We start from the raw sequence: 27,847 nt of genomic DNA, 5'->3' as shown, positions 1-27,847 counted from the left end.
TGTCCCCATCACTTCAGTCTTTTGAATTACATTCACAAGTGAAGTGTCCCATCAATGGCATTCTCTGTGACTTCATCGGTCCACCATTTTCAAACTTTTTAATATAGTTATACGAGTAATAAGTACCTGATGCAAAACATGGAAATGAACCTGTCGCCAGCCAATCACAGGGCACAATCAGACACACACCCTTTCATGAATGGTACGATATAAAATGAAGATGGGTTAATTAAGTGACTTATTTGCCATTGAGAAGCACACACTTGCCGTAGTGTCTGGAAAGACATCATAGCATTGAAGGTTAGAAAATAATAATAAAGAGAGCTTCAAACAAAAGTATGGCGGAAAGGCTGAAGGCACAAACAACAGTTAAAAGGGAGAAATAACAGAATTGTTTAAAAAATTGTAGAAAATAAATAAAATTGATGTCATCTTCATCCTCTTATGAATAAATTTGCCAAATTCCATTTGGAATTGTCAGGAATTTAGGTTTTAGCAGATGCCAGCTCAGCACACACACAAGGCCAATGTTAAGTTACCAGTTAAACTAACATGTGCTTCTTTGTGATGTGTGAAAAAATCTACAAAGAAAAGGAATTAAAACGCTAACTTCATACATGTCAAGGTCTGTAGCTTCAGAACCACAGCAATGACTGACTGCTGTGCCACATAGGCATTTGATGCCAGTAGTTATTTCACTATAATGTACAGACATGCAGGTTAGGTGGATTGGCCTTAGTGTGTGCTTGGTGTGTGGGTGTGTTTGTGTGTGTCTTGCGGTGGGTTGGCACCCTGCCCGGGATTGGTTCCTGCCTTGTGCCCTGTGTTGGCTGGGATTGGCTCCAGCAGACCCCCGTGACCCTGTGTTCGGATTCAGCGGGTTGGAAAATGGATGGATGGATGTACGGTATGCAAAACATAGAGAAATACAAATTTTTGGATCCAAGTTGTTAGCTTCATGATCAAAAGCAGCAACTGTAATTTTGAGCAAGGTATTATTTTGTAAACACAATATGAATTGGATTTTCTGAGTTTTCCCTGTGCTGAACGGTTCAGGCTCTGGTTTTGTCACGGCTGGACTACTGCAACTGTCTGCTGGCAGGAGTGCCATCATGTGTCACCAAGCCACTGCAGATAATTCCAAATGCAGTCAAGGCGGGCACATGTCACTCCTCTCCACTCCAGATCACTACATTGGCTTCAGGTAGCAACATCAATTAAATTCAAATCCTTGATGCCTGCCTACAGAGTGGACAGTGGGGCTGAACCTACATATATGGAGACACTTGTGTGGTCCTATGCGCCTTCACGACTACTCAAGTCTGAAAGGTGTCTGCTAATGTCACCTCTGCGTGCTATCAAATCTCAGTCCAGACCCTTTTCATGTGTAGCACCTGGCTGGTAGAATGAGTTGCCCTCCTACCTTGAACACTCTGACTCTCACAATGCGTTCAAGAATTGTTTGAAGACTCTTGTTTGGTGAATTTCTGTATAACTGATTTCAGCTGTTGGGTTCTGTAAATCTGGAACTCATAACTCACTTGTATTTTCTTAGCTTGTGATGATCAATTGTGCCCTTTGTCCTATTACACTTGTCCCCAAACAGTCCCTCTTTTGTATGTCACTTTGGATAAAAGCGTCTGCTAAGCAAACAAATGTAAATGTAAAAGGAACGGCCTTTTCTCACTTTCACTCAGATTTATCTTGTCAGGGTCGACAATTTGAGAAATCACTTTGCATGCACATCGTAGACACCTTTGACTTTCTGTCACTTTCTGTTTGTAATTCAAAAGTTACCCTGAAGCTAATTCTTTATAACAACCAAATTCCAATTGTTTAATAGTTGCACTCTTTGTTTCCTAATGTACTCAGTCAAGTTGATATGTAAGTACCGGGCTGAAGGAGTCCTCCTGATTTTCTGCCTACTGCTGACATAATTTCTTGTTAGAAGCCCTTTTTCTTATTTGCATCAGCACTTCAAACACTAAATTTAAAGAACACTTGCATTTCGTGCTAAGCCTGCATGAGACTGAAGTCTGCAGAGCCCTGTGTGAGTTCGTTAATCTTCAGAAATCATTTATAATTTTAATGCCGCATCCACTGTGCCTGTTTAATAATGCTTAGAAGTAAGAGTATTAAGAGCCAGATGAAAGTTCCTTTTAAGAAATGCCATTCACCATTATGCCCGAGCGTCTAGCACTACTTATCACCAGTAGTGGTTCACAGTACACATATGCACTGGGGTATGGCACTGAAATGTTTAAGAGGGTATTGTTTTTAACCCTTCCATCTTCATGTATGCATTTGGCAAAGACAAGCAAGGAAATTGTCATCCTTATAGCTCTGTTTCTATACCTTTTTAAATTCTTATCCTATGATGGCCCATCCAGGGTTGGTTCCTGTCTTGTACCCAATGTATCCAAAATAAGTCCAGGCCCCATGACCCTGAACAGGACTGAGCAATTTTAAGAATGGGTTGTTATTTGTTTCAGGTCCAAGCATGATTTGCATCTATGATGAGTGTAGTAGTACTAGAGTGTTGTACCGTGTTAGCCATTATGAATGTAGAGAAAAGCCAAGCAAAATGACACCTTTTATTGGCTAACTAAAAACATTACAATATGCAAGCTTTCGAGGCAACTCAGGCCCCTTCTTCAGGCAAGATGTAATACAGAGACTGGAGTTCCCTGTGTTTATATACACACTCTAGGACAAGAAACAACATTGGTAAATCTTTAAATGAGAAATTTTAAATGTAAAAAATTAATAGATTCATTCAGGCTAGGGTTAATTTAACAAGAGAGAAAAGAACAATGTATTGTCAAGATCTGTGGATAAGATAACTGTCCAAAACAATGTGGGTCTGTAGTCAGGTTGTCTGTCATTCTGAGAGATGCAAACAATCCTCATATCTGGCCATAAAACTCTTGTCTCTATTCAATCCATGTTGTAAAGTATTAAATTTTAGCACGAGTTTAACTTCCCATTCTTTTCTCTCTTGCTATGTTTTGAAGTTGCCCATAAGCACTGTGACTTTAAAGTCCCTCTCACAGCGTCCATGGCTGTTGAAGTGGGCCGCTACAGGAACATCTGTGTTGCCATGTTTAATGTGGAACCTGTGTAAATTCGTTCTCTAACGGAGTGTTTGTCCAGTTTCTCCCACATAGAGTGCAGTGTCAGGAAATTTCATGCAGAAAATTAGGAGTTGGGTGGTGGCTGAAGGCGGGGACCTTGGCGGTCCGATCCTCGGCTACAGAAACTGGCTCTTGGGACGTGGAATGTCACCTCTCTGAAGGGGAAGGAGCCTGAGCTAGTGCACGAAGTTGAGAGGTTCCGGCTAGATATAGTCGGGCTCACCTCGACGCACAGCTTGGACTCTGGAACCAATCTCCTTGAGAGGGGCTGGACTCTCTACCACTCTGGAGTTGCCCCCGGTGAGAGGCGCCGAGCAGGTGTGGGTATACTTATTGCCCCCCAACTTGGAGCCTGTACATTGGGGTTTACCCCGGTGGACGAGAGGGTAGCCTCCCTTCGCCTTCGGGTGGGGGGACGGGTCCTAACTGTTGTTTGTGCGTATGCACCGAACAGCAGTTCGGAGTACCCACCCTTTTTGGAGTCCCTGGAGGGGGTGCTAGAGGGCATACCTTCTGGGGACTCCCTCGTTCTGCTGGGAGACTTCAATGCTCACGTGGGCAATGACAGTGAGACCTGGAAGGGCGTGATTGGGAGGAATGGCCCCCCCGATCTGAACCCGAGCGGTGTTTTGTTATTGGACTTCTGTGCTCGTCACGGATTGTCCATAACGAACACCATGTTCAAGCATAGGGGTGTTCATATGTGCACTTGGCACCAGGACACCCTAGGCCTCAGTTCGATGATCGACTTTGTGGTCGTGTCGTCGGACTTGCGGCCACATGTCTTGGACACTCGGGTGAAGAGAGGGGCGGAGCTGTCAACTGATCACCACCTGGTGGTGAGTTGGCTTCGATGGTGGGGGAGGATGCCGGTCAGGCGTGGTAGGCCCAAACGTGTTGTGAGGGTCTGCTGGGAACGTCTGGCAGAGCCCCCTGTCAGAAGTAGCTTCAACTCCCACCTCCGGCAGAATTTCGACCACATCCCGAGGGAGGTGGGGGACATTGAGTCCGAATGGGCCATGTTCCGTGCCTCTATTGTTGAGGCAGCTGACCGGAGCTGTGGCCATAAGGTGGTCGGTGCCTGTCGTGGCGGCAATCCCCGAACCCGCTGGTGGACACCGGCGGTGAAGGATGCCGTCAAGCTGAAGAAGGAGTCCTACAGGACCCTTTTGTCCTGTGGGACCCCGGAGGCAGCTGATAGGTACCGGCAGGCCAAGCGGAATGCGGCTTTGGTGGTTGCTGAGGCAAAAACTCGGGCGTGGGAGGAGTTTGGGGAGGCCATGGAGAATGACTTTCGGACGGCTTCGAGGAGATTCTGGTCCACCATCCGGCGTCTCAGGAAGGGGAAGCAGTGCAGTGTCAACACTGTATATGGTGGGGATGGTGCGCTGCTGACCTCGACTCGGGACGTTGTGGGTCGGTGGGAGGAATACTTCGAAGACCTCCTCAATCCGATTAACATGCCTTCCAATGAGGAAGCAGAGCCTGGGGACTCAGAGGTGGGCTCCCCCATCTCTGGGACTGAGGTCACCGAGGTGGTCAAAAAACTCCTTGGTGGCAGGGCCCCGGGGGTGGATGAGATACGCCCGGAGTTCCTCAAGGCTCTGGATGTTGTAGGACTGTCTTGGCTGACACGCCTCTGCAACATCGCATGGACATCAGGGACAGTGCCTCTGGATTGGCAGACCGGGGTGGTGGTCCCCCTCTTTAAGAAGGGGGATCGGAGGGTGTGTTCCAACTACAGAGGGATCACACTCCTCAGCCTCCCTGGAAAAGTCTATTCAGGGGTCCTGGAGAGGAGGGTCCGTCGGATAGTCGAGCCTCGGATTCAGGAGGAACAGTGTGGTTTTCGTCCTGGTCGCGGAACAGTGGACCAGCTCTATACCCTTAGCAGGGTCCTGGAGGGTGCATGGGAGTTTGCCCAACCAGTCTACATGTGTTTTGTGGACTTAGAAAAGGCATTCGACCGTGTCCCTCGGGGAATCCTGTGGGGGGTACTCCGAGAGTATGGGGTACCGGCCCCCCTGATAAGGGCTGTTCAGTCCCTGTACGATCAGTGCCAGAGCTTGGTCCGCATTGCCGGCAGTAAGTCGAACCCGTTTCCAGTGAGAGTTGGACTCCGCCAGGGCTGCCCTTTGTCACCGATTCTGTTCATAACTTTTATGGACAGAATTTCTAGGCGCAGCCAGGGTGTTGAGGGGGTCCGGTTTGGTGGGCTCAGGATTGGGTCACTGCTTTTTGCAGATGATGTTGTCCTGTTTGCTTCATCAGGCCGTGATCTTCAGCTCTCTCTGGATCGGTTCGCAGCCAAGTGTGAAGCGGCTGGGATGAGAATCAGCACCTCCAAATCCGAGACCATGGTCCTCAACCGGAAAAGGGTGGAGTGCCCTCTCAGGGTTGGTAGTGAGATCCTGCCCCAAGTGGAGGAGTTCAAGTATCTCGGGGTCTTGTTCACGAGTGAGGGAAGAATGGAGCGTGAGATCGACAGGCGGATCGGTGCGGCATCTGCAGTAATGCGGGCGTTGCATCGGTCTGTCGTGGTGAAAAAGGAGCTGAGCCGCAAGGCGAAGCTCTCAATTTACCAGTCGATCTATGTTCCTACCCTCACCTATGGTCATGAGCTATGGGTAGTGACCGAAAGAACGAGATCGCGAATACAAGCGGCTGAAATGAGTTTCCTCCGCAGGGTGTCTGGGCTTTCCCTTAAAGATAGGGTGAGAAGCTCAGTCATCCGGGAGGGGCTCAGAGTAGAGCCGCTGCTCCTCCGCATCGAGAGGAGTCAGATGAGGTGGCTCGGGCATCTGATCAGGATGCCTCCTGGACGCCTCCCTGGTGAGGTGTTCCGGGCACGTCCAACGGGAGGAGGCCCCGGGGAAGACCCAGGACACGCTGGAGGGACTATGTCTCTCGACTGGCCTGGGAACGCCTTGGGATTCTCCCGGAAGAGCTAGAAGAAGTGGCCGGGGAGAGGGAAGTCTGGGCATCTCTGCTCAAGCTGCTGCCCCCGCGACCCGACCTCGGATAAGCGGGAGACAATGGATGGATGGATGGATGGACATTAGATGATCTGCAGGAAAATGATCCCTTTATGTGATGTTCAAGTCGGCAGTGTGGTATAACTATACGATCTGTATCATAGATGTAGGCACATGTTTTGCATCTTTTCTGTAGGCATGGAGTTGTGCCATTTTCTGTTGGTTCACTTAGGGAGCTTCGGACAATTAGTTGTTGAAGGTTTGGTGGTTGTCTGTATGCCAGGAGGGGAGGTTCAGGAAATACATTTTTCAGTGTTTGGTCATTGTTTAGTATTGGCTGAAGTTCTTTTATAATTTTTCGAAGTGTTTCAAGATGTGGGTTGTAGGTGACAACAAGGGGGATGCAGTTCTTGTTGTCTTTGTTTTTATATTGCAGAAGGTTGTCTCTGGGTATGGCAGTAGCTCTTCTTATTTGAGTGTCTGTTGTTTTGGGGGTGTTACCTTGTCTGATGAAATCTTGTCTGAGCTCCTGCAGTTGTTGATCCCGGTCTGTCGGGTCTGAGCAAATATGATTGTACCGTATTGCTTGGCTGAAAATAATGGAGCACCTTATATGCTTGGGGTGGAAGCTATCACTTTTCAGGTAGGTCCGTCTGTCTGTCGGTTTGTGAAAAATAGAAGTTACAAGGGTGTTGTCTTTCAGTTGAATGGTGGTGTCAAGGAAGCTGACTTCTGTTTTTGAGTAATTCAGCTTCAGCTTTATGTTGGGGTGAAAACAATTATATTCATTATGAAAATGGAGGAGGTCCTTCTCACTGGCAGTCCAGATTATGAAGATGTCATCTATGTAACGGAGATACAACATTGAGTGTAGTGAGATTCCTAATCATGCTTGTTATTCTAGTAATACAAGGTGAGACACAAAAATAACCGGATTGGGAAAAAAAATATTTATTGATGAATTACAGCATTCTACACATTGTCACCTTCTATATTCTCCCCCTCCCAATCTCTACACCGCTCCATACGTATCTTCCATTGATTGAAACAGTGCTGGAAGTCTTCTTGCTTGAGGCTCTTCAACAGGCTTGCCGTTTCTGTCTTCTCTTCATCCATTGAAGAAAAATGTGTTCCCTTCGGGTCACTTTTGATTTTCGGGAACAAGCAAAAATCACAGGGAGCTAAATCGGGGCGAATAGGGAGGATGATCGAGAACACGAATGTTTTTGTAAGTCAAAAACTGCTTTACGGAAAAAGCAGTACCATCATTTTGAATAATCTGATTCACCGTCTGAGACGAGTGTGGGCGACCTGAGCGGTGAACGACTTCCACATTTTCTTGTCCTTCCTTGAAATGTTTGTGCCACTCAAAAACATTGTGTGTGAGACAAACTGTTATCAATGTACACTGTTTTTATCATTTCATAAGTTTCTATGGCCGTTTTGTTCAATTTTGCGAGAAATTTGACATCAATTCGCTGTTCGATTTTTATAGCAGCAACTCGTGTAGAGATTGTTGTTCATGTACTGACTGGGCTTTTCACAGGATATACCTAGCTGGTCAGTGGTTTGAGAGAGTGTGTAGGAGGGGATATAGTTCTATGATTCACATTCAGCCGACCTCCAGATGGTTTTCCAGGAAAGCCCCAAGCCCAGTCCGGTTATTTTTGTGTCTCACCTCGTAGACTATGTCATTATGGAATTTGTGAGATTTACCAGGTACATCTACTAGGTTTATCTACTCCCACCCTTGAAGATATGCACTCTCACAGATACGCACACATACACCTAGCGATCCCACCCAGACAAAGTCTCGGGTGGTGCCAATATTCCACATAGGATTCTCTACCTAGGGACTTGCTATCACCAGCACTAACAAACATGAGGATGTCCTTACAACATGCATAAAAGTTCAACTCTTTTGATTTAATGCCACTTACCAACTAAACAATGTCTTACTTTTACTGCAGTTGTTCTAATTATTCAGGAGCAACCATAATAGCTTTGACAAGCCCTGTGCGCAAGAAATCAGCAATCTTGCCAACACTAGGCGCAATTTTATTGTTTCATTCACTCTAGATATAAGACAAAGTGTAGAAAATATACAATCATTGTGGTGTTTATTAACATATAGAAATACCAAATAGAAGAAAATATAACAGAAAACAAGCAGATGACAAAGTCTGGATATAAATAGTCTTAGAAAAGCGTACTGAAAGTCAGAAGTGTCAAAGGATGGATGTTGTCCTGGATGGCTTAGGATTCAGCAGTCGGTTTTATTCATAAATTCCATTCTGCTCCGTCCAGATGAAATGGTCACACATGTCTCAGTCTCTGACGTTGCTTCCTCTGTCATTGTCCTTCTGTTTATTGTCCATCAGGTGAGTCAAATTTTTTTTAAAATGCACACATGGTGTTTCGGGACTTGTGACATTATACACATTTTATTGTCTTATCTTGTCCTTGTGATAAATGAAAGGCTTTGGTCTTTTTAGACTACTCGAACTTCTTTCCTTTCCCAGGTCATAAACGAATTAAAACCGCTTCTAGTTGTGTGGCGTCTTCACTTAAATTAATTGAAACAGATGCAGTTATAAATCATCTGAAATAGATGTACTAAATTTATAATTCACCAGTACAGGAAGAATGTATGAGAAAGAAATACTTTAAATCTGAATTACCTCTGTAGACAAATTGCTTTTAAGAGTCCTGTAAATTCACTTCATACTGGTTCTTTTGAGCATAAGTTAAAACTTAATTTAAGCTGTCTGCAGTTCAAAAATTGAAGAATTTCCTCTTCAGGACACAGAAGCAGAAAGGGAAGAGAGAATGACGCAAAAATGAATAAAAGGCTCTGAGTACAATGTTGCATATGACATACATGATGAGGAGACAATATTCAGTGTGCAGTAAAAACAAAAATACGGGTTAGCAGTTCATCCAACAAGATGGATTGCAGATTTGTTATCATTGTCTTCAGGGAACCCACACAAACACTCAAAGTAATGTAAGCTGCACCAAAAGTGTGACTTTTATGTTGCTGTCCTCATATCACGTATTTTCAGAATCAGAATCAGAATTCACCTGATTAGCCAGATACACTCATGTCTAGTAGGAATTTGTCTTGGTAGCATTGATCCAGCATGCAAGTCAAGTCAAGTTGGGGAGCACGCACTGGTACAGTGCATTGTCGCACCCACTACATGACGAAACAATTCGAAGCAACCCCCCAGGCAGACACGTGGTCCAGTCCCACCCTCTGGAAATGACCCTCTATCTGCCGCAGCCAGGTGTTACGTGGGCGACCCCTTGGTCTGGTCCAGCCACTCGGGTCCCCAACAATGAGGATCTTACGAGCCGGATCACCCTCGGGGAAATGCGCCACATGGCCGTAGTGCCGTAACTGACGCTCCCTCACAATGCAGGTAATGTGCCTCATTCGGGACTGAATGAGGTTGCTCATTCAACACAAAGTCAAAGCAGTGGTACCCAAGGATTTTCCAGGTCACTGGTTAGCGTCCATGTCTAGCAACCATATAGCAAGACAGGAAGCACCAGGACTCTAAAGACTTGGACCTTCGTCCTTTTGCATAGATATCGGGAGCACCACACACCCCTTTCCAGCGACCTCATGACCCCCCATGCTCTCCCAATCCGTCTACTGACTTCATAGGAAGAGTCACCAGAGACATGAATGTCACTGCCAAGGTAAGTAAACCTCTCAACAAGGTCAACACTCTCTCCACAGACAGACACACTGCTGATGGCTGTGCCCAAGAGGTCATTAAAGGCCTGGATCTTGGTTTTTATCCAGGACACTTGCATGCCCAGACATTCAGACTCCTCACTCAGTCTCTCGAGCGCCCCGATCAGAGCCTCCGTTGACTCCGCGAAGATCACAGCATTGTCAACAAAGTCAAGATCCATGAACCTTTCTTCACCAACAGAAGTCCCACAGCTGCTGGACCCCATGACCCTTGCCCAACACCCAGTCCATACAAGCATTGAACAGAGTAGGAGCAAAAACACAACCCTGATGAACCCCAGAATCAACTGGGAAAAACACAGAGGTCCTGCCTCCACTCTGCACAGCATTCACAGTACCAGTGTATAGGCCGGCCATGATATCCAGCAACCTCAAGGGGATCCCGCGAATCCTCAGGATTCAGCATGCAAGGGCAATCTAAAAAGGTAAAATATGCAGGTATACACAGATACTGAGTGGAATCTCTTACCTGGTTAGTCCGGATAAGTGAACATGGAAGAAAACTGTTTAAGTGACATGCTGTTTTGGCTGTCACCACATGAAGCGTTTGCCGGAGAGAAGGCTTTGGTAGAGGTGGTGTCCTCAGCAGTAATCTTTGTGGCACACTTTCTTATCCCAAACTCGTATAGTTCTTGAATGTGAGGTAAGTTACAGCCTATGATCTCTTCACAATTTCAGAGGATGTGCTGAACCTCCGTTACAGTCTGTCACTGTGTCTTAAATTTCGTAGTGACAATGACAATAAAGATCTATCTATCTATCTATCTATCTATCTATCTATCTATCTATCTATCTATCTATCTATCTATCTATCTATCTATCTATCTATCTATCTATCTATCTATCTATCTATCTAAATTTGAGGCTGACATCACACTAATCGAGCTCATTTCAAACAATGATGAGTCCGTATCCAGATAAGATGCATAACACCTGACATTTTTTTAATGTCAAAGTCACAACAGATCTCTGCAAAATAATTGATTACATAAGTATTCACACCCTAAGCAGAAGCAGCTCCAAACCAGACAGTTACAGATGAGGTGAGAATGCACTTGACAACAACTTTGTAAAACTGGACCAGTATTGCTTGGGGAAACAGCATTTCTTCCCCTGGCATAAAAAGAACAATCACTGAAGGGATTTCTTGAAAATCCATGTGGCGGCTTTGTTCCGTTTAAGGTTGTCTGACAGCACAGTGCCTAGAAACGTAAAAGACTCTGCCATCCCAATGGCTGAGCCAAGAGATAAGTGAGCATGTGGCTGTTTCTTGAAATTTAAGATCATTTCCTGATATTTGTATATAATAACAACATTTATTTCTATAGCACGTTTTGATGTAACTCAAAGTGCTTTACAAGATGAAGAAAGAAAAAATATAAAAATTAGGTAATACTAATTAACAAAGATAAAAGTAAAGGGCTGGAAAAAAACATATATATTGTGGGACATGACCAGCTTTTTATCCCGGCCAATACCCCCAGGCCACCAGGTGGAGCCCTGCCTGCAACATAGAGGTGCCCCGAGTTCCAGCAGGGCATTATGGACAATGGAATTTTCATCCACAGACCTGCTGGATACCACAGGAGCCCCTAGAGGACGCTGCAGGGAGGCCTAAAGACTCTTACGTGCCCTATAACCTGGAAGTACGTCTTAGTCACAGCGACAAGGGAAATGATGTACTTTTGATCTGACCCGGAAGTGATAGGAAGTCACATGGACTGAGGGATTGGAAACACTTCCGGGTCAGGGACTATAAAAGACTGGGAAAGATACCAGACAAGGAGCTGAGCTGGGTGGAAGGGTGGCAACGCGTCTGGGAGAGTGGAGGATTGTTTATTGTAGTGTTTATTGTGGTTATTGTATGAGTATTGTGGAGTGGAGGTTGCTTTGTGCACTGTATTGTCCAAATAAAATAAGTTATTGGACTTTTATCTGGTGTCTGGCGTCTGATCTGAGAGTTCAAGGGAGCGATAGCGCCCCCTATCTGTCACAATATATATAGAGTGATATATTGATGTTTGATGTATTCTCTGATACAGTATATGTATCAAATCTATACTCCTGATATATTATATTTGTATATAGTGTGAAGAGTAGTGGGGAAAGGACACAGCCTGTTATGTTTTCATATTTCATTGTTATGCAACATTTTTGACACTGGTCAACAGAATTTTTTTTTAATGTCAAAGGCAAAGCAGATCTCTGCAAAATAATTGATTACATAAGTATACACACCCTTTAACACAAAACACCTGATTCATCTCTGCAGCCACTTAGTTTTAGAAGTGACGTAATTAGTTCAATGGAGATCGTCATCTGTCTGTAGTCAAGGGGTTTCCATTGATTGTAGCATGGATGCATTGAATAGCACTTGGAGTCCAGTTAAATTAGTCATTAAGAAATGGAAGGAGTTTACCAAGAGCAGACTCCCCAGAAAAACTGAGAGATTGTGCAAGAAGTTGACTAGTGAGGAGGCCATCATAAGACCTCTGAGAACTCTAAAGGAGTTACAAGCTACAGTGGAAAAATTGCACTGACTGTGCTGACAACACCAGTTGCCCAGGTTCTCCACCAGTCACAGCTTAAAAAAACGCCCATGACATCTCAGCTAGAGTTTGTCAAAGGGCACAAGGGAGAAATTAGCTGGAAGAAGGTTCTGTGATCTGATGAGACCACAATTGAGGTTTAGCGTGTATTTGAAGTCAGAGTTCAGTCAAGAATACACCTAGTGGTAACATGTCATTAAAAACTGAGATCTACAGAGTGCTGGGTTTAACTGTGTAAATCACACATTGTAGGATTGTATTTCTGCAAAATCTGATTAACATTTGATTAACACTTAGCCATGAGGAACAAATGTTAGTGCTCTGGGCAGGAGTGAGGTGGACTGAGCGGGTTCCACGGCAGGAATGAAAAACCAGTCCCTTATAATTCTCTAACATCAGGCTCAATAGCAGAAGAAGGAAGGAGTGAGACAATACTTTCAGCTTGTGGGCTGGAGCGGAACAAAATGTTTAATGTTGCAGGTAGGCCTGAGGTTGGTTCTGTGCATGTGCAGAAAGAAGTGAGATGAGATGTCTACAATGTGGACAGTAACGAGATTAAAAGATCAGTCCTGTGTAACCCTCTGGGACACACATCCCATCTCTGCCACTGCGTCTCAGCCAAGCTGAATACGTTACCCCCCTGAACTGACATGCAGTTTGCCCTTCCATTTTCCCTTGCTTATAATCTGACAGATAAAAAAATAATTAAGGTCTGCAAGCTTTTGCTTTATATAATGGAATAAATACCCTGGATCTGGTCATGTCTTGTATGAAGGTCAGTGAATTTGTAATGGCAAGACTGAAGCCTTAATTTATAGAAGTTACTGGTATCAGACAATCGATAGAAATGATGAGGGTGATATGTGAAAACAAGCTCAGAATTTGATTGCCAACTCTATTCACCACGGGCAGTGAACGGGTCGCTAACTGAACGACCTGAATGAAGATGTTTGAGTGGTGAAAGGTGACTAGAAAGGCCAAAAGCTGATTTCTTAACTAGATGTGCATCGGTGACCAAGCTGGCATGGAAAAGAGTCGCAGCCAGGAAGATCAGAGGCTCATTGCTGTTTCTAGCTGCCTATCATTGTAGAAATAAGATTGTTTGCTGAAATAGAAGAAACAGTAGAACCAATGTGAATCATTTAAAAGCAGTGCATTCAGCCATCGGGTTCGCTTCCTGGGTCCTCCCTGCGTGGGTTTCCTCCCACAGTCCAAAGACATGCAGGTTAGGTGCACTGGCAATCCTAAATTGTCCCTAGTGTGTGTGTGTGCCAATAATATACATGTCAAATAAAATAAAATTAGAAAAGCCTTGAGAGAGCTGAAAATACTAATACTATTAACTAATACTATTAATTAGCGCCCATACTATAACATACTATCGGTATGCTGCTAACTAACTAAGAACAATTTGTTTTGAGGAAGTTCATAACTAGAAACTATAAAAAATTACAAAAGACAGATTACACTTTGCTATAAAAACTAGGTAGTTCCAGGGAATGTGTATTAATCTGGGAAATGTAATCATTTCTCTCTACAATGCTTTAAGCCTTAGCCACTCCCATCCTTGTTAAAGAAATTACAGTGACATACTTTGTGTTTCTTTATTAACATGTTAGATGTTCTTAACTAAGATTTAGTCTTAGTTCAGTAGGTGGACGATGTCAAATAATTGATCAGATATTTTCTGGTAATTCGGTTAAAACATTAGTCTTGAGTAAGTACAGGGTAACTTGGTGGTTAAGGTTGCCTCTTTACAAACCCAGAATCCTGGATTTGAATTCATGGCCTACTCATTGACATGTTCTTCACATGTCTATGTGAGTTTTCCTCCTTCATCCCTAAAGATACGCAGGTTAGGTCAATACATGACACTAAATTCACCCTGTGTAGATGTGTACATGAGTGAGCACTATGATAAACTGGTGTCCTGTTCAGGATTGATTACTTCTGTTCTCAAACAGACTGTGGACCCAACAAGCCCAAGTGAGGTTAAGTAGGTTTGAGAAGAGTATGTGATGGTACCTTCTCATATTCTGCCTCATACTCTTATTCGTTGTAGAGAAACCACAATATTGAAGAACAGAAATAACACTGACAGGATATTAAAGATGTGAGGGGGTCCAGCTGGGGAGTGTAGAGACAGCATGGGTTGCTCTATGTAGATGATGTTGCCCTCCTGGCCCCCATTAACTGCAATCTTTGTGTGAAGTGGCTGGGATGAGGATCAACACCTTTAAGTCTCTGGTCGTGATTCCCCTTTTGCTCTCTCAGGGTAAGCGGACAACTGTCCTTAGTGGTGGAGTTCAACGATGTCAGGATCTTGTACACGAATGATGGAAAACGGGAATGTGAGATCAACGAGCAGATTGGAGCAATGGCAGCTGTACTTTGGTGGTGAAGCAGGAGCTGAAACTAAAGACAAAACTCTCAGTTTACCGATCGATCTGCATTCCTGTCCTCACCTACGATCACGAGTTGTGGGTTATGGCCAAAAGAATGAGATCATGACTACAAGCAGCAGAAATGATCATTTGAGTAGCTCACCTATTTGGAAAAAATTCAGAGTAGAGTTGCTGTACTTCTGGATTGAGAGGAAGCAGTTGAGGTAGCTTGGCCATGTTGTAAGGACTCTTGCCTAGACGGCTTCTCCAGGCATATCCCACTGGACATAGATCCATAACATGCTGGAGGGATTTATATCTCTTGGCAGGATTAGAAACACCTGGGAATTCCCTTGGAAGGGCTGGAATCTGTAGCTGGGGATAGGCAAGTCTGAACGAACCTGCTTGGTTTGCTTCTGTTGCGACCGTCATCAGGGAAAGTGGTTTTAGAAAATGAGATGAGATAAAGCAAAGTCAGTCAGTCAGTCAGTCAGTCAGTCATTGTCCAACCCACTATATCCTAACACAGGGTCACGGGGGTCTGCTGGAGCCAATCCCAGCCAACACAGGGCGCAATGCAGGAACAAATCCCGGGCAGGGCACCAGCCCATCGCAGTAAAACAAAGTTGTTTAATAAAATAAAATGGAGGTGAGCAATACAATTGTCCACATTTGCAAAATCACATAAAGTTGTTGGATTAGTGAGCATGATCTTTATAGTAAATTGGAAAAAAAAAAATACCAGAAACTGTAATGGTGGATGCAATGGCATCCAAATCAAATATGCAGCAAACTTTGGGACCCTAAGATTGTTTGGAAATCCCTATCCTTACTTGATATGAAATCAGGAAGTTAGAAAATATGAAAATCTGTCTCATTTTTAATTATGAACAGAAAGGGATCTTGTCTTTATTTTTTTTTTTAATATACAAGCTTTCCAACGAATGAACTTCATGAAAACTCCATTTCACCAGGATGTATTTCATCTCCCTTTCTATCCACTCTGCCTTTTCTAGCTCTTAAGGCATTTTCAGATTAACCTAAGATAAAAACTGATTGAGCATTGCAAAAAAACTTTATCTGTTGGAAGCAGAGATGTACTTCAGGAACTAAATGAAGGAATACACCGTCTTTAAGCTTCTGAGAATAAAGCATTGAATATTGTTGTAAACATACAGTAAAACAAAATCCAGAGGGACAAGAAGCCAGCTGAAAGGGTGTTGGAGAAAAGAGGAATTAAATCATGAGAGAGTAAGACTCTTAAAGTACCTTTTGAGGAATGAGACATCAAAGGAAGGCAAGGAAAGAATTATCAGTGAAAAGAGACATCAGATGTAAACATAAATGATAAGAAGACATCTAAAGAAAGTAGACATTAGACTGAAGTGCACAGGATCAGAAACCAGCTTGAGAAATGTCATAAAATGGAAAAATCAAAGCCGGGGTGGTGGGAGGTCAACCAGAGGTTTGTGAAGGAGACATCAAGTTCAAGTTTGAAAAAGAAGGATTGGTAGAAAAAGTTAGAACAGACAATAGAGACAACGTAGCAAGCTCAAATCCACTTAATCCAATGACAGGTCACAAGAATCTGCAGTCTGTCCCCGGCACTAGACACGACTCATGAACTCACCTTGGATGGCCTACCAGCACAACTCAGGGCTACCTCACTGATAGGGGGCACATTTTAGAACTGCCAGAAAATCTGTGTAAGGGTACTATATTGACACCTATGGTTGTTGTGAGAAATCGGTAACCAGGAGACGAGATGAGAGGCTAACATAAGAGTCAGGGACATGCCGAAGGTCAAAACCAGAAAAGACAAAAATGGATGGAAACGACAAAACCAAAGGACAAGAGAGAACACAAAAGATAGGCTTCAAACAAAGAAAGAGACCCCATACTAGGCCTACTTAAATTTAAAGCTAGAATGTTGCAAAGTATATCCACCAAAGAACACTGGACCTTATTTGCACCAGAGACGCGGGTGATGTTACTAATCGGGACTCCTATGAGAACATGAATGGAAATTTGATTATGTGTGACTAGCCTGGCCTCACATAAAAAACAACACCCTTAAATGAATAATCTACCAAAATATAATAATTCTTTTTATGTTACCCAGTGATGTAATGATAGCCAAGAAAAAAAACTGTAATCTCATGTTTTAATGGCGAACAGAGATAACAAGGTTTCTGATAGAATAGGCGTCTATGGAGACCAATGCTGGACCACAAGAAGTATTTATTTAACAATATTTTAGTAAATAATGCATGCTGTTTGAGCATATGAATGGTTGGATGAATTCAGATGTGTATTATGTGGCACAAGTAACTTGAAATTCTTTCATGTACATTGTTTGCTGTTGTCCAACGTTGGTCTCACTTATTCTATCAGAAAGTTTGTTACCTCCATTCTACATGACAATATTAAATTAAATATTTTTCTCGGCCGTTACTACAAACTATTTTTGTGTGGAGTGCTCCTTGAAAAGTAATACCTAATGTCAGAAATGATATTCCAATATATAAAAATTCATACAAAAGCAGTTTAATACTACACCATCCTTGTCATATGAGAGACAGTCTCCACACATTGAGCAGCTGGTCATAAGATTCATACCCAGGAAAGCGACTCGTGAGGCACTGATGCTAACCAATGTACTACCAGGCTTCCCTTCGATAAAGAGGTGTTTGAATAATTGTTTTGTCTTGGTAGAGTAATATTTTACTCTACTTTCCCCTTTTGTATTGTTAATATGTAGCTTTTGTCAGAATGCCTCAAATCTCTCAGACTTACCACTGTTTATGAGGTATTGTACCATATAACTTCTCCCCACCGTCCCTTCTACATGTATAACCTCAGGCAATTAGGTGTAGTAAAAGACAAGCAGGAGTTAAGTTACAATATCAATAATGTATTATTGATAATTTTCATAAATAATAACAATATGCAAAGTACAATTGAATATTGGCAACCATACAACCTGATAAATGTTGATGTGTAGTTTCAGGTGGCACACAGACTTGTTAGTTACTTTAAATGTCTCTAGTTAAGGCATTATTTTGTGGTCAGCTTTCTTCAGAACAGGCCGCATGCCTGTTTCAATATGGCCACCGAGCTGTGCTCTTCATTGTGTTGTCCTTTGCAGTTCATGGTGTGAGATGGTCTTTCATCAGTTTGGTAGGAGAGAGAGAGGGTGAGGTAAAGCAATCAAATTTATAGGTTTTACTGTCCAACCCCTACAGCCAATAGGGCGTCATGGTACTTAAAAGCTTTTGATACAAGCCAATTCCAAACAGCCATACTTCAGACCAATGGGGGGATAGAACACTTTCACACCTGCCATCCCCCAAAACCATGTGTTATGGTAAAGCTTGGCAGTTAGGCAGCCTGGCTTTCCTGTGGGTGTTGACTGGGAGTCCTGCAGAAAAATATTAGCCAAACTTATTTGAGGCACTTCACCCAACCCTGTCGTAAAATTACAAAAAGACTCATTCCTAAAATGGGGAATGGGTTCTTAAACCATTGTTGTTATTATCAATAATGTAAAACTAATATTACATTGCTTTGTCTAAGTTACAAATAAAGACATACTTATCAACTTGTATGCAAAATTTCACATCACAACAATAATAAAGAAAATTAACGAAGAGATCAGAGCAAGTGTATCTACATAAAAGGCAAGGCAACAAGGTCTGTCTTTGACCCAGTAGTTAAGTTCACGACATACTATACAGTTGAGCTGGTGTATAATATGATGAGGATTCAATTTTATAATTTGTAGTTGAGATGTGTTACAAGAGGATGTTTCTCCTATATCAGAGCTGCACTCTGTGCTTTCCGTTGGAAACAGTAGGTCATTTCAAGGGGTAAAGAGAAAATTTTGGCTTACCTGCATGCTTTGGTCTGGACGATTCCCCATTCCTTGAAGAATGATGTCAATGTATTTACAGCTCATATTTCTCATGGATGCTTTCACATCAGGGCACATCATGGATTGATGGGCTTTACCCACCAGCTAAAATGCAGTAAATGGACACCTGAAAGCTGAACACATCATTACAAGTCAGACATTCATCCAGTAAAGTATTCTATATTATACACAAAGCCTACTATTCTGCTTTTCACAGAGGTTTTTGACAGACATCTTTTCAATTGACCTGTTTTTGAAAAGATAGACCATCTTCACATCTGAGACTTGGCCCTGCTCCAGGCAAGCCTTCATGCATTCTGTACAACAAGGAAAGGAGGAGCAGAATGGCACAGGACTACACTTGTCTTCATCTCTTGCTTTGTCTCTCGGCTCCCGTCAGCCACACATGCCTAATGTATTGGCTGCGTGACAGTTAGTTAGAAACACCAGTGATGTTTGATCTTTGTTAACTTAAGTATCTTGTTCTGTCATGGTGTATAGTTTGAGCTGTTTGAAAACTTCGGGGCAGCTGTGCCACTGGGAGGGCACATATTTTAGGTTGTCTTGTCATTTGTCTAGCCAAAAATTTATCCTGCTATTTTAGTGATCTAGAGACTTGTCTTGCGAATCTCTGACTTTGACTTTAAAACAGGAAGGGGTAAACTCACAATAAAAGTCCGCAATACAACTTAAAAAAATAAATTAAAAATAATTAGTATCAGTTATAAATATTTATATTTGATACCACCTCAGGAATATTTCCTTGCAGGCTGGTGTTTATGCTGCTGATCATGTTAACTTTGTGGGTGATGCAAACATCAACATCCAGGGTGCTGACCTAACAGCAGCCATTATGAAAATTTTGTTTTGCTCTAAGACGATGTGGATGGACTGGCATCTTGGCCAGGATGAGGCCCATTCCCTATCTCAGTCAATAGGCTGATATAACATGTCAGAATGGCATCCTGACATGGATGTACAGAAGATTCTTTCCCATGTCAAGGGGCCAACACATTGCAAATGACTGGGGAGACAGCCTGTCAAGACTTTGTGCTCCCCCAATACACTAGGTGGCAGCACTCCTGGACCAGTGGCACTCTCAGCCCATACTGAGCTCTGTAGTCCTGTTGGGCCTTCCTTCTGGGTTTCATGGGTGCCACCACAGGGACCTGCATTGGAGAATCATCCTTATTTTAGGAAGTGCTTCCTGCAGGCAATGTCCTGGCACTGGAATTGCTCCCACATCACCTCACGCAGGGAGTCACAGTCAAGAGAAAAACAGAGCAACACTCACCTGGTGAGAAGGAAAAGCAGAAAGAGAAGGAGAAGAGAAATAATTGTATTGTGTTTAATAGGAAAAGGATGTGCAAAGTATTATGTTCACGCATTGCCAAACAAAACTATATAAGTGAAGTACTGACTGAACTGAACTGGAAACTGGTAAACTGAAAAACCTTCTTATGGAATATCTAGCACCACACAAGAAATTTTACTCTTTGACTTCAATTCTGGTATCTTGCTGACTATGATAGTTCCATTTTACGGCCTGTAATAAAAAAGAGAGCGGCGTAAAGCTCTAAGTCAAGCTGGGGTCATCAGTGTGGTAAAAAGACGGGTGGTGGACATCCCAACTGCACTTCTTTCTGGAAGCTTTGTGTTTTTGAAAATGACCTAACAATGGAATTGATTTGCAGAGGAATGAGAAGCCTAATACCTCACAGGGCAATTCAGTTTATGAAGCAATTGAATGTAGGACTAAAAGAAAATTATGGGATAATCATCTTTTTTATCGTCCTCAGTTGATAAACTGCATGCTCCCAACCTCTCTCTCTCTCTCTCAATTGATAAAAAATTACTAGATTAACTGTTCCTTTAAAGCATATGATTTGTGTCCAATTAATTAATAGCACTATCTTCTCTAGTTAAAATGTTTTTTATCTAGAATATGATGACATTAAGTCCGGAAAATCTTTAATGCCGACTTCTGTTTTTTCCCCAGTACCCGGTCCACCTGTCAGACTGGTCTTCCCAGAAGTTCGTTTGACTTCCCTGAAGGTAGTATGGCAACCTCCACTGGAGCCAAATGGAATAATAATTGGTAAGAGAACACAGCAGATTTACTGTTATTGTTATTAATATTATTATCCACCCATCCTTCCATTTTCCAACCTGCTGGATCCGAACACAGGGTCACAGGGGTCTGCTGGAGCCAATCCCAGCCAACACAGAGCACAAGGCAGGAACCAATCCCGGGCAGGGTATTATTATTATTAACCCCCTCAATCTACTCTATAATAAATCACTAAGGTTTGTGTTTCCAGTCCCTCAAAGAAATCTGATTGGTCAGTTTGGCTTTAGTAATGCGACAAAAGAAAAAGTGCAAGTGTGAGGCTCATGGGGAGGAGTAAAGGCATATCAGGCAGGGTGAGAGCATCGCTTACAAAGGTGGTAAGTGTTAAACCAGGCGGGAGATAAGAAAGGTGCCTCAAAAATAATGACAGAGTCTGAAAAACAGACTTTACAGAAACAAGCTCAAGAAGTGAATGCTAGTGTAGAGATGTTAGAAAAGGCATAATATTGTGAAAGAATGAGTCTCAACACACTGGAAGTGTTTGGGGCAGCCACCAATATACTGTCCCTGGATGCAAAAGGGTTTTTAAGTAAGCACTGATGTGCATAGATTGAGGTCCAGACTGAACTGAACTGGTGTTGGAGAAGATGGCGGTTTTAAAGGGTGAGACCGGGAGTGATGTCATCTGAGTCCGGAAAATGGAAGTGATGTCATCAGGAAGCCGGAAGTGACCTCTTTCTTGGCACCGGAACCGGAAGTGACGTTATTGTTGAATCAGGCAGGTTTTCCCATATTTGGCCTGCAAAGATAACAGAACAAGATTTAGTGCACCCCGTCACCCCCTGGCCCGGTGGCTAATTACCTCCACTTGGTCCATTCAGCTCCCTCCTAGTCACATGTGTGTGATGCTATGCATGCTGACAGAGTCGTTTCCAAAGACTGACAGTATATAAATTCAGATAGGAGGCAAGAAGAGCACCTTGAAAATAAGCAGAGTCTGAGAAGCAGGCTTTATAGGAATGCTCTTGAGAAAGTGAAGAGGCGTTCACACACGTAAATACTGAGGAAAAGCACTGAAGGTACACGAAGGACATGAAACAGCAAATAATTTTGTTCTATTACCTGTCTTCAGCAGGTACTGTGGCTAGTAAAATGATCAAAAAAATTAAACACTTATTGGCGACAATTTTTAAATATGTTTAACTAGATGACAAAAAGGTAAGATATCAGACTTCTTAAACTCATACTCTCTTTAAGTCAATCAACTGTGAGGATGCATAGATTTATTTTATGGATACTTGATATAAAATAACAAATAAAAACACTGATTTAAGCTGAGGTGTAGTTGATGAGTGCTTCTGGTAGACATGCTATCTGACATTGGTGTTGTGTAGCTGATGAGTTTTTCTTGTATTGACGTCACCCGATGCTATATTTCAGTGTTGATTGCTTATATTACAGCACTATCACTAGTTTGTAGGAGACGTGGAAGTATGAATTTCATTGTACTATGTACACAACAGAAAATTTTTACGTGAACTTAAGTCTAATTTTTAGGCTCCTACATTTCTTGTAAACGCCAATCCAGTCCCATTCTTCCATGACACGTTTTTGATAGCAGCCTGGTACTTAGACTTCCAAAAACTATGCAGTAGGACTGAACTCCACATGATATCACACAATCACATTGTCAAGCCTGCTTAATTCAATTAGATAGATAGATAGATAGATAGATAGATAGATAGATAGATAGATAGATAGATAGATAGATAGATAGATAGATAGATAGATAGATAGATAGATAGATAGATAGATAGATAGATAGATAGATAGATAGATAGATAGATAGATAGATAGATAGATAGATACTTTATTAATCCCAAGGGGAAATTGGGAGTCTATACCAACATCAAAGTAGGAAACAAGTCTGGATGAGACTCCAGTTCATCCCAGGGATCACTGTCACACACACACACGCATACACGCACACATGCATACACGCACACACACTCCCCTACTGGACAGTTTAAAGCCACCATTTAATCAAAGACAAATGGCAGAGATATGGTGAAGTCAAACTGAGGTATCTACAGGGAAAAAAACCCATATGGCCATGGAAAGAATGTGCAAACTCCACAAAGACAGCAACCAGGCATTAAATATCAGCAGATCTGTTTGCACGAAACTGAATTCTCAGCAAATCTCAGTGCTTTGTGAAATAATTTGTGTTTTGCTTCCAGTGAAATTTTTGCCATTGACACAAGAAGAAGGAAGTTCAGTGCTTGCCTGGAAGCGTTTACATGAATCAGTTCCACATGAGTCTGCCTGTCATTTAGTATTTAAATAAAAACAAAATCACTGGGCTCATTTCCTGTCACATGTAGACATTTTGTTGAACTTCCAGAAGGCAGCGTTGGTGATTGTAATCCTAAAGATGAGTCAGAGACAGAAAATGAATTATAGTGTCATTTTGGCATAAACGTATGCCATGTAAAACAAGCCTGTTTCATTTGTCACTATCTAGCATGGCACTGAAAGCCACGACGGCAGATCCATGGGGCAACAGTGTTAATGATTGCACTACAGTGCAGGCCAAATTTTCAAGATGAAAGTATGTATTACATTTAAAAAAAACATCCCAGCATACTAATAAAATCCAAACAAACAAATCAATAACTTTTACTTAATATTGCTGCTTTCGAAAGTGAACATCATCAAGTAGGTGAACTGACTTATACATAGACACACACATAAATGACAAATAGGCAAAAGAAATGTCAGTTACAAACACAAGATGGGAGACACTGTCCTGTAGGATGCAACCTCTGCATTTTGTGGATATATGTTGATGCAAAATTTTCATTATCTAGAAGCAACCAAACAGGCAAATAAAATGTTAGGTTATATCATAAAAACCAATGACTATACTGTACATCAGCTGATGCAATGTGTAGACTATAAAGTGAATTAGAGAAACCAAATCTGGAGTATCATCAGCGATTCTGGTCACCACACTACAAAAAAGACATAGCAGCACTTGAAGCTGTACTGAGCAGATCAGCCAAGTGCATCCCAAGACGTAAGGACATGTTGTACTCTGACAGACTCAGAAAATTAAACCTGTTTAGTTTCTAGCAGAGAAGACTGCATGGGGACGTAGTCCAGATCTGTAAAATCCTCAACGGCATCAATAAAGCAGATCCGGTAGAATTTCATTCAATTTAACGGTGACTCAAGTACTCAAGAACAACAGTGGAAATTAAGAGAAAGTGCATTTAGGACTGAAGCCAGGAAGTACATTTTTACTCAAAGAAGTTCACAGCCATGGACATCTTTCAGACACAATGTCTCCGCCATTGTGAAAGACGTCTCTGACCTATCACACACATTGCTTGACCTCCTGCCGTCAGGCAGAAGATTCCACAGTATTAGGACCAGTATGGCCAGGTTCCATAACAGTTTCTTTCCCCATGCAATCAGATTTCTGAACTCTAACATACCACCCTGCACCACATCTCTTTAACATTTACACTAAGCATTTTACTATGGCCACGGAGCACTGCGTGACCTTTATAGTCCTGCGTTTTTTTGCTATTTGTTTTGTCGCTTTATATTGTTGCACTGGTTTTGGTAATGTTATGGTGTATGTTAAATGGATGTTGATTTGTTTATGTGCCTGGAACTGTAGGAAACGAAATTTCGTTCAACCATATACTAGGGATGTGGATGAATGACAATAAAGTTGAACTGAGTTGAGTTCAAGCAGACACCCGGACAACCTTTAAGAAGTTTCTGGATAAGATATTGGGACAGCTTAGCTATTAGATATACAAACCAGGCTAGATGGACTGAATGGTCTCCTCTCAGTCCTAGATGGACTGAATGGTCTCAAATTTCGTAGGTTCTTATATCTCATAACAAACAAGTCACAGTTAAGTATGAAAGGACTGATCATTGACCAAGTAAGCAGGTAGTGCACTTACTTTATACAACCCGGTTGCCAGCTCCATCTTATAACCTGCTTGTGCTCCAAGTATTAATCCATCCATCCATCCATTTTCCAACCCGCTGAATCCGAACAGGGTCACGGGGGTCTGCTGGAGCCAATCCCAGCCAGCACAGGGCACAAGGCAGGAAACAATCCTGGGCAGGGTGCCAACCCACCGCAGGACACACACAAACACACCCACACACCAAGCACACACTAGGGCCAATTTAGAATCGCCAATCCACCTAACCTGCATGTCTTTGGACCGTGGGAGGAAACCGGAGCCCCCGGAGGAAACCCACGCAGACACGGGGAGAACATGCAAACTCCACGCAGGGAGGACCCGGGAATCGAACCCAGGTCCCCAGATCTCCCAACTGCGAGGCAGCAGCGCTACCCACTGCGCCACCGTGCCGCCCCCAAGTATTAATAATAAATGTAAATAACTAAAATTTATCCTGATCTTGTAATTTTCTGTGGCCAAATACTGTACATTAATATAATAAAGTCCCTCCCCAGTGAACACATTTGGGAATGACTTTTACTGGCTGCTTTTTTACACTTTATTAATTGCAATTAAACAGAGCACAGGCAACTGGGAAAAGAAACAAATCCGGCATTATTCAGTTTCATTTTTTTATCCAAAGCAGTGGAGTGAAGTACATTTGTAAGACTGCAGGGAGCTGATCCATTCCCTGTACATCAGTTTGCATATTGCCCCCCTACTTCACCACCCCACCATCGTCACCCTTTGTAGAAAGAAACAGAAGAACGGCTCAGTAGGCGTAAACTTACCCTTTGTGTCAGGGTTGTAATGAAGCGGCACACAATTACTTTTCTAGTTTTCCACGCTCATATCACGCATCAGATGAATTCAGATTGATGCCTCTTGACTGTTCAGGTCTGACTACACTTGCAGGGAACAAGAGATCAGTAGTTTCTTTCATATTTTCACTCTTTGAAAGCAACATACAGAGGATTATAGTTACAAATTCAGCGAGTCAGTGTCCTTGTACAGTCAAGAATGACAATGCATAGCGTTTACATGAGAAAAAAACCTTTTCTTAGTAAAGTGACTTACCCAACTGGAACCCCACACCAAATCTGACCGCAACACATTAACAGATGGATGGATTAAGGATTTTACTGCTTCTTGAGATTAGTCTAGGAAAGAAGAAAATAAAATTAAGTTATAAGGATAAAATTAGTGAATGATAGGATGTCACAGTGGTGCAGAGTTTTGCTTTATTTTTATCATTAAACTTTTTGGGGAATGTTAGCTTTTATTTTTTTTTTTATATTCTTATTTATTGAACATATAGATCACATTACAATCAGTTAAATCGTTAATAAGCTAATAGATCAGTCAAGAATACAGCATTTCACATTCCAAAGTTTAAAATTAAGTTCCAATAAATCATCTTCAACACTCAGCATCCCACAAAAGGAGATATAATCTGTTGTCCATTCCTTCTTGTGTAATGGAAGAATAAAGCACATGTTGTATGTTACAGTAGTCAAGAAATGAGTGCTGAATCATATTCTTTACATCATGAAATGTAGTTTTAGGCACAGTGACATTTCTGCTCAAGTATCACTAACATTTTGGTGACTCAAACTCTCCATCAACGGTAAAATTAACCAAATGGTAAAAGCACTTCATGGCTTCATTCCAAGGTTTGCAATATTTCATCACGGTCATGATGGCATGACTTACAATAAAAGGAAATTAGACTTGTTGGAATCATTCAATGCCTTTTCTGGTTTATCTTTAAGAGAACTCTTATTAAGAAGGTCGGTTTGGGAATCAATTCTCTTGAAGGTTCAGGTCCGTCTCAGACACCTTCTTTTGGGGACACCTGCATTTATGGTCCTCCGACCGTAAGGGGCGGGGCCATCTTTGGGCATCAGAGGCAGGGTCAGATGACCTCATTGGGCATCTATTAAGAGCTAAGGTGGGAATAAAGAAGACAGTTAACGACAGCAGCCCCTCCTGCCCTGACGTATTGTCGCCTACCTTGCTGGAGCCATGCATGATAAGTGACAAGTACATGCTTATGACTGTCTGTCTGTCTGTCTATCTATCTATCTATCTATCTATCTATCTATCTATCTATCTATCTATCTATCTATCTATCTATCTATCTATCTATCTATAATAATACATTCATATTTCATTTTGGTACAGTGGTGATTCCTCATGTCTTCTTGTTTTGGTTATGTTAGTTTTGTACATTAAAGCCTTAGAATAATTATGATAAAAACAGAGTACCCATCCATCCATCCATCCATCCATCCATCCATCCATCCATTATCCACCGCTTATCCGAGGTTGGGTCACGGGGGCAGCAGCCTAAGTAGGGAAGCTCAGACCTCCCTCTCCCTGGCCACCTCCTCCAACTACTCTGGGAGGACCCCGAGGCGTTCCAAGGCCAGCCGGGAGATATAATCCCTCCAGCGTGTCCTGGGTCTGCCCTGTGGCCTTCTCCCAGTTGAACCCTTAGTTGAAATACTGTTAGATCAGCCCTCAAGTTGTCTCCCAAACGCACATGTGTCACCGTTCGTACATATGTACATGCTTCACGTATCCCAAGGAGAAAGATTAAGATATCTGTATTCAATACTCCACTGCCCCTGGATAGCCTTGCATTATGTATGCAACACCTTTATCTAGGAAGCACCATTCCTAATACATACTATCACTACATTACATTTCATATTTCCAGAAAGGGAAGATGAACGGTTTAAACTTTTTGCTAAGTTCACACAGTGAGTCATTATTGTCCTGGCAGGAGCCGGAGGGGTTGTGTTTTTACATTTTGCAGTCCAGTTCTCAGTCAACAGGGGAGGCCACACTGCCAGCCATGTGAGACTATCCATAATATGAAAGGCGCTGTTCTCAACAAAGTTCAACTGACATTCATCTAATACTCAGCTGGAAGTCCAGCTTTATGCTGGTTTTGTCTGCACAAACATGTGCCATTTTGGTCCCAGTTCTGCAGGTTTTATTTTTTGCTATTTATTCTACCACTTCATCCTTGAGTGTACAGCATGAATGCCAAATTGG

The 27,847-nt window shown here is 42.5% G+C and overlaps 1 protein-coding gene across 1 annotated transcript in view; it reads left to right on the top strand.

Moving 5' to 3' along the window:
* The window catches only part of sdk1a (sidekick cell adhesion molecule 1a), a 1,749,737-nt gene that overhangs the window by 1,587,512 nt on the left and 134,378 nt on the right, over positions 1–27,847 (top strand). Inside the window, exon 28 of the mRNA XM_051933783.1 lies at positions 20,721–20,819. Coding sequence (XP_051789743.1) covers positions 20,721–20,819 — 99 coding nt within the window. The remainder of the gene's footprint in view (positions 1–20,720; positions 20,820–27,847) is intronic.

The sequence above is a fragment of the Erpetoichthys calabaricus genome, chromosome 11 (genome assembly GCF_900747795.2).
Source record: "Erpetoichthys calabaricus chromosome 11, fErpCal1.3, whole genome shotgun sequence".
Taxonomy (NCBI): domain Eukaryota; kingdom Metazoa; phylum Chordata; class Cladistia; order Polypteriformes; family Polypteridae; genus Erpetoichthys; species Erpetoichthys calabaricus.
This window is presented reverse-complemented; position numbering and strand designations above follow the sequence as displayed.